We start from the raw sequence: 8264 nt of genomic DNA, 5'->3' as shown, positions 1-8264 counted from the left end.
TGTTTAAACTACAAACTAGTATTTTGCAGAAGGATCTATGGTTTACAGAGCTTTTTCACAATTCTTGACAGAACACTAAACATAAGTGTATTCATTGATTTGCCAAGTTCCACTATTGAGGTCAAAGGCTCTGCGACCAGCTGAGTAAATTGGCTTTCTTGAAACATTCAGTTCAGTTAGCAGTCCCTCAGCAGTTAGATCCACATCAAAAGAGATGCCAGATGCGGAAAGGACTTCATACTTCATTTTTGCAAAATCATGACGGCAACAGTTGAAGACAGAGGAATATGATCTCATTAGCTATTAAATCATCTGGCAGATAGGATGGTGCCTTCCACAATCAAGGAGTGACCTTGGCCAGTCTCCATATTTCAAGCATTATATAACACCAGTGAAAAGAAATTCTGTCATTAAATAAAATATTGGAAAAGAAATGCTGGCAGTATATCTGTATAATAAAGGCTGATAATATGGGCTTTTCATATTTTTAATTTTGTTTTCACAGTTCTACTATTGTAATATGTAGTTAGGCACACATGAAATTTTACAAGTGAAAATGGAAAATCCACTTGCCTTTTTGTAGAGGAAAATTGAGCTTTTATTGTAAGTTTTTCCACTGGGATTTGTAAGAAGTTGAAAAGTTAGAGATATCATTGATTCTCCTCATTTAGCTGATCCCTTTAAAATTTCTGACTTAAAGACAGAATTCAAAAGGACAAAGTACACTAAATGGTGACATTATCAACTAGACTATTTATTTTACAAACACTATGAGGTTTAAACTGAATTTAGTATCAGAGATAACGATGATCACATTTTCTTCAAAATACCTATACTGCAGGAAGATTCAAGTTAGGTCTATGCTGCCAACAGCACAGCAAGCACTGCCTATTTCATGCGGTCTTTGCCAGCTGATGTAGCCCGTGATTCTCTCTGACATTCTTCAGGACTCTCTACATTGACTAAGTCTCATTTGTACTGCATTGTGCTTGACTTGGACCCCTCTGGGACATATATAGGGTAATATTATAACAGTTAATTTTTTTTTATTTTTTTTTCCCTCAGTTGAAAGTCCTTGAAGCAACACAAGGATTAAGTCACAGCCAAACTGCGTAATGGCAAGGTTAAATGTAACACATTGGGGGTGCAAGGTAGCACACACTGGTGTGAGGGTGTTGGAGGTTTGAAGGCAGCCAGCATAGTATTATTAGGTTTTGACTGGCAAATGAAGTCAAAGCTGGCATGCAGCCTAATCCCAGAACAACATCCAGTTTTCTTCTGGGACAGAATTAATTGGTTTACTTCAAAACAGACTCAGATCTTGCTAGTATATTTGCAGGTATGGATAACTTTGGGACCAGGAATGCAGCAAGAACCTGAGGAACAATGTTGGCCATATAGATACATCTGTAAGCACCATGCTTAAAAAATGTAAGAGTACTTCACTTTGTGATTAGTCTATTTTCCTAGCATATTTGGGGTCACAGATATATTCTTGCTGTAACAGTTTTCAAATGACAAGAAAACAAACTAGTTTAGTGGAAGACTTGTTGGTGTTAGGTCAGAGGTTGGACTAGGTGATCTTGGAGGTCTCCTCCTCTGTGATTCCATGAAATGACAAGAGAACTCTTTCTTTTTTTCTTTTTCCTCTTTGTTTGTTTTTGTGGTTTTTTTTTTTTTTTTTTCATTATTTGCATCTCAAAGCTAGTTTTCTTGTCTATACTTTAATTCCACCAAAGGTTACTCTGTTTTGAAGAGCATTAACTTCTCTGGTTAGACAAAGGAATGTGCTGTTTAAGACTGTGGATGTTACCATATGGGAAATATGTTTAGATTCTGCACTTAATATATCAAATGTATTCAGGATACATAAATCCATAAAACAGAGATTTATTCGAAGGTAGAATGAGGAAAGAAAAGCTGACAGAGAGATCTTTATTTTTGTGCATAAAAAAAAAAAAAAAAGGAAAGATTAAAAATTAAAATGTTAAGAATTTATATGAACACATAGCAGCTACAAAGACTACACTTTATTTGTAATTAGAATACAGTTTAATGTGTGGGATTGAACATCACATTTAACATTAACATACATGTAGTAGTAACATGTACAGCTGCCAACCAGCATGGGGTCCTGCTGTGCTAGTAACTATCAAAATATGATCTCAAATATTAATTCCAAATCTAACATCTGTAATTCCATTATTTCTTTCAGATGCTCAAAAATCAATCAGTGGACATAGAGACATAAATACTAATTTATTCATTCATTTAGTCTGGATCAAGAATTATCCATAATTTGCCTATATATAAGAAATTTTCCATATGACTTTTTGTGCATTATTGCACTGACCATGGAGCAGGCTAGGGACTGCAATTGCTCCAGGAATGAAGTAATCTTTATCAACAATATACTTCTGTCTTTTCACAAGCGGAGTTATTTCAGCCAATGGAACAAAATCAGAAAGAGGCTGAGCTGATCTACTTTCCTGAGTAAGCATAGGCAGCTTCATATGTTATCATTTGCACAGGTAATGCACATTTAACCTTGCCTTGCAAAATCAGTGTTGAATTCCTGAGTACTTATTGGTTGTGTAAGTGAAATGGAAGTGATTTCTGTTCTTGACTAGGTGAAAGTAACACTTGTAGTAAAAAAGACAGAAACATTCACAAAAAAAAAAATCAAATATTTTTTCGTATTCAAAAACAAGTATAAACATAGTGTTCACTTTTGGCTAGCATTTACAGCAGTAAAACTCAATGAAGGGCAAAATTCAAGTCAGCAAATGGCTACAAAAACAGTGGAAGTGATTTTTTTTTCACAAGTACTGGTTTGTTGCAGTTTTTAATTATGACCCTATGTGATAGTAGAACACTGAAAAATGTTTGTAAAAAAACAACCTAAGAATATCTGTCCTGCTCATATACTTATTCTACCACTCATTTTTCCCCTGCCATTCCTTCTCTCACACTCGCCCTTTCTCTGCTTCTCTTCAACAACCAGTACGCATGTTTAACTGAACAAAAGTGCTAGATGGTAAGGCCATGACTTCACAATGAGATTTAATTATGAGTGCAGATATGAACAAGATTTAGACTATTAAGCTCTGCACTTCAAAAACCCTTTAACATATTTTGTCTTTAAATCTTTTATCACCTGCAAAAATTAATTAAGTGCAGATGTAACAGGTTAGGTTTTGATGCCAGGGTTCATTTCCTGTCTATGCTTTGTCAGACACCCTATTACACCTCCTCATGAACTGTAAGAAAACAAAAATGGTGCTCATAAATCAGCATTCAACTTTCCTTGGGTTGTACATTGAGCTGATCCTTTAAGTGCAAAGCAGAGCTCCAATTCATTATTCATGAAAATAATACAGACAACATGCCAAATGTCATCTGCATTTAAATAATCCATTTGTTAAAACTATTAAGCATTGTGTAAGAATGCCTTCTATTGCACAAGACTAATCCAATGAAGTGGATTTTTAATCATGTAGCTTTCCTTCAGGGAACCATCAAAAGCTGGTATACATGAATTGAAAACTTCTTAGAGGGAATGACCTGTTGATTTGTTTAATAATATTGAAGGTACACAACAAGTCGAATCATTGCTAGCTGGGGGAAGTGGCCAATTTGGTTACCAAAGCAACAACATTCTTTAAAGCACATCTGACTATTTAAAGTTTGTATTCTATAGGGAAAAGTAAACTTGGGTTCTGTAGGGTTATTTTAACGGTGGAAGTATCAATTCATTTAAGGACCATAAAAGTTGCCCTGATCTATGCCTTCTTCTCATTAAATTGCAGTTAACACCATTAAAGTGAAACATAGATGTTTATGGCTTCAGTACTGCCATCCTGGCTTTAATGAGTTCCCAAAATCAGAGGAAATGCACACCTTTATTACTTGTAGGTATTAAAAGCAGGAAGGCCTGACATATAAATACAAATTCATTATCTTTTATCTAGATGCACTAAAAGTGCGATGCTTGCCAAGAATACATACCAGATCTACAATCAATATCTTCCCTATATTCAGCTTGTCTCTCAAGTATTTGGCAGTAATTGCAATTGAATTAAAAAAGCAGAATCCCCTGTGGAATAGAGAAGAACAGAAATAAGAAAGCAAATCAGTCAGGAAAACAGCTATAAATAATGTTCAGAGCATTTAAAAAGAAAAAAAAAAAAAAGCTATATGATCTCTGAGGTCATAAATCTGCTTCTGGGAGTACCTAGAAAGCCTTTTCAGTCATCTGCTAACAATTACAGTTCTTCAGAGACATGCACAACACAGGTGATTGCCAGTAACCTTAGTGCTCCAAGATGGGCAATATTCCCTGGTACTTACATGGCTGTTGATTCTTCAGCATGATGGCCTGGGGGCCTTACAACAGCAAAACCATTCTGTAAGAACAAGATAGGTTTTCAATTATCAGCTTAAAAAAATATTTGACTCAGTGCAAAACAGAGCAGCAGGCAGACTGGACTGAAATGTATTTGAGGCTCTTAAGCACTTTTTCTGTCCAATCACCCTTTCATAGTATTGTCAGAAATAATATTTTTGAGAATAGCGGCATATAATCTTATATAAATATGCACATGTGCATACATACACACGCACACACACAACACAACCTAAACAGGAGGAAAAGAAAGCTGTTGTTGTCAATTCTGAAGTCAAGAATTCAAATTTAAACATGAGCAGAGAGGACCAACCCATTCTTGATCTAAATTCATGTAACCTTACATTGTTTGAGATTGAGAAATTTGAACTAAAAGCAGCTTGAGGTATAAATTTTAAATGTTTTAAATGCTGTGTTGACCCTACTTCCTATATGGACTAAATGATAAATTCAGACACACACACACACATACAAATCCTAACAGTAGAAAAAGGACGGCAATGAATATCCCATATTTCTGCAGACTATGAATTAAACTTGGGAACTTGCCAGTCTCACAAGCTTAATACATTCCCTAAAGTCAATTTCTAATACATGTTCTGAAATTGTATAGAAATGTTTATAAAAGACAGTAGTAGGATTAGTGATGATCAATATTTTTTTTGCTACTAGAGATGAAAGAAAAATGAACTCTTCCCACTTCGTGGTGCAGTAAGGTAAGGGCCAAATGTAGAAATACTGGTAAAGTAGCTCTGTTCAGAAAGTTAGATTATATATTCAGGAAGCAGTGCATCATAAGGTGTGTATTATCAAATTTCTCTTTAAAAAGCCAGATTCAGAAGTAACAACATTACTTCATCAAAGTTGCTCTTTATTTCAACTAGTCAAGACTGTTAATCTCTTCTATTCAGCTAAGGTGAAATATAAATTGGTTATAAAATATAAGGTGAAATATAAATTGTTTATAGATCAAACACAGCATCAATAAAAAAGGCATTGTGGCTTGCACTAGTCTTCAGAATCAAACCAGCTTTACACTCAGCTAAAATGCTGATCCTCCTGAGTTGCTTTTTACATAAAATATGACTTAGAGAAGAATTCTGTAAAGATGTCTCTTCTAGCATTTATGAAAAATAAAGTATGTGTATGCTGAGGAATGTACAGATGAATAAGTGAAAGAACACTCAGAGAAGAGGGCATTAGTGGAAAGAGCTCTATGCTACCCGTACTTTGTTCTCTCAATATTTGTAAGAATTTGGAAAAAAATACATGTAACGAGTACAACTGCCCCTCAGCTCACAGATCATTATTGTCTAACTTTATCAGCAACCCCAAAAGATCTATATAATTAAGATTGTTGTATCTGGGAGAATTTTATGGGGGAAAATGCAAACACACAAAAAAAATTGACACTGCTCTTTTTGACATAACATTTACTCTTTAGACTTCTCTCTTCTATTTCCTTATTTTGACAACACTGTTTGGAAGTATTGTTTAGTTATAGCTGGTTTATTTTCTTCTACCAGAGTTTAAGTAAGCTATTCTGGTTCTCCATGGGCATCTAGAACATTTACTTTAGTGTTGCGAACATTTATTATGGTGTTTTTGTTGATTTTTTTAATGTTGCAGTAAGTTCACTATTCACATTTAGATACAATGCATACATTACACTGATAAGGCATACAAGGTAATCAAATTCTACCAAACACTGAAAACTAGTTACCATACAGTTTTAACAGCAACTTTCATGCAATTGATAAAACACTTCGTTTCTTCTACTTTTAAGATTTGCACAAACACACCATGTATTCGCACAAGAGAACATGAATTCATTTAGTTAGGCAATATTTAAATACCAGACAGTGAGCTCAGAACAGTAGACAGAAAGGCAAAAATCTGCTTTAAAGATAGAAAGATTAACACAGAGGAATATGTTGAAAATGAAGCCAACACACATAAATTCAAAGCATTTTTGTACAGAGCCTTATTTATACTAGGATACAGACACCTTATATGTAGACAGAACATTAAACTGACTGACAGACATGAACATTAGAAAAAGGATTCATGTCTGTATTATGTGCTTACCTCTAGTAAAATTTGAGGGTAAAGAGTAAAGCCTGAATAGTCATATTCTAAAATCTGTACATATTTGAACAATGAACAAAGGGAAACCTGCTGAAACTCAGTTTATAAATTGCAATAAATAAATAAATAAACAAACAAATAAATAATAAAATCACAAAGATATTGCAATATATTGCAGAATTAGATCTTAAATAAAAACTAAGAAAAAATATTAGACTTTTTCCAGTCTCCTTATTCCAGTCTCTTGGCTTCCAAAGAAAAAAGGTGTACATCGCCATACTGTGGCCTCATTTTATTTGGTGATACAGTTGATTATTTCTGTAGCATGCTGGGTCAGAACATTGAGCCGCATCATGCTTGGGCACCTACTATACCTCTTCCTGGACCTTGACAAAACAAGCACTCAAAACAACACAATAACACAGTTGGTTGCTCCACAGTTTGGACTATCTACAGCAGAGCTCCTCTGGTGTTTCTGTGACAAAAGGAGATAAAACCAAAGCTAGGAACTTTTTCCCTAGAGCAACACGTGGTGACTATGGCAAGGTGTCAATCACTCTTCTCCTGTCTGGACAATGGGAGCTTACTCTGCCCAGATTCCAAGTGGACCAAAAGCCACCCAGCCAATGGGGCACTCCGGGCATGTTGAGAGACAGGCTGGAACTACTGTAGACCATATGACCTTCACAGGTCCTTTCTAACTTCAACCACTCTGTGATTCTACTTAGAAGTTCACAACTACATACCTTTGAAAAGAAAACTGTCAGGAAAATACCTTGCACTAGCTGATTGTAGCTACACGTTACCAAGGACAGCTTTCTCAGGAACCTCTGTTTATTTCATATGGAGACCAGGTACCTAATTCAGAACCACACTAGAAGCTCTACATTCTCCAAAATCAGGTGTTAAAGTCTCTTATTTTCTACATGTCTACATGTAAATCCCTTAACAAATACAACCCACAGGTCTTAAAATTAGCAGTGCTTTTACGTGGCATTCATAGCCACTTGTTTTTCATGGAAGGGTTTATTTTTGCTTCACTGTGCACAAGCATTAGAGTCAGGAGTGAATGAAACTAATACGTCATTTTTTTGTTGAAACTGCTTTAGTTATTATACAGAAATGTATCCATTCCTTCTGTCACAATTGATATTCCTTATGTTTATATGTGTATATATATATGTACATATATATATATATGAAATGGTGTCATTATAAAGTTATATAGAATGGCATTTCTTTAAATGTAAAAGGTACTCCATAGAGTATACCTGACAGGATGCAAACCCTGAAGTGGCCTTCGTGCCATCTTTAACCTTCTTACTATCTCTGACTCAGTTAACTCCTACAATAACAAATATCAGGGCTGCTTTCAACCCCAGCTGCCTACAAAACTCCCTTGAAATGGTACCCTGAAGAAGATAACCATATTCTTACCAGGTCACTTCTGCTGTAACATGATCCCAAGCTATGCCATCCAGCAGGGAGGGTAAGAATAAGAATGGTGTAAGAGCGAGGCAATCCTCAGGTACCTGTTTGGGACAATTTTACAAGCTATTCATACTGCCAGAGCAGGAGCCAGTATCTGGCCCTGGGGGTCTACGAATGCAGTGAACAAGAACCCATGATTTAACACAGCAGTGTTAGCAGCATGTAGATTTGCCAAGAAAACAGTAATGGACATGAGGGAATACCATTTTGTCTTGCAGAGGAAGCTAGCAGAGGCCAAGAACACAAAAATGGACGTTAAATGTTTAACTCTGATGGAAAC

At 35.5% G+C, this 8264-nt stretch overlaps 1 protein-coding gene across 1 annotated transcript in view; it reads right to left on the bottom strand.

Annotated features, from left to right (window-relative positions):
• Positions 1 to 8264, bottom strand: part of LOC311432445 (histone deacetylase 9-like) — a gene marked incomplete at its 5' end in the record, with an annotated part of 142587 nt that overhangs the window by 87456 nt on the left and 46867 nt on the right. Inside the window, 2 exons of the mRNA XM_084510894.1 lie at positions 4009 to 4096; positions 4351 to 4406. Of these exons, the coding sequence (XP_084367020.1) occupies positions 4009 to 4096; positions 4351 to 4406 (144 nt within the window). The remainder of the gene's footprint in view (positions 1 to 4008; positions 4097 to 4350; positions 4407 to 8264) is intronic.

This window comes from Aythya ferina (assembly GCF_964211825.1).
Source record: "Aythya ferina genome assembly, chromosome: 2".
In the NCBI taxonomy this organism is placed as follows: domain Eukaryota; kingdom Metazoa; phylum Chordata; class Aves; order Anseriformes; family Anatidae; genus Aythya; species Aythya ferina.
Note: the sequence above shows the minus strand (reverse complement) of the source record. Positions and strands in the feature narration are given on the sequence as shown.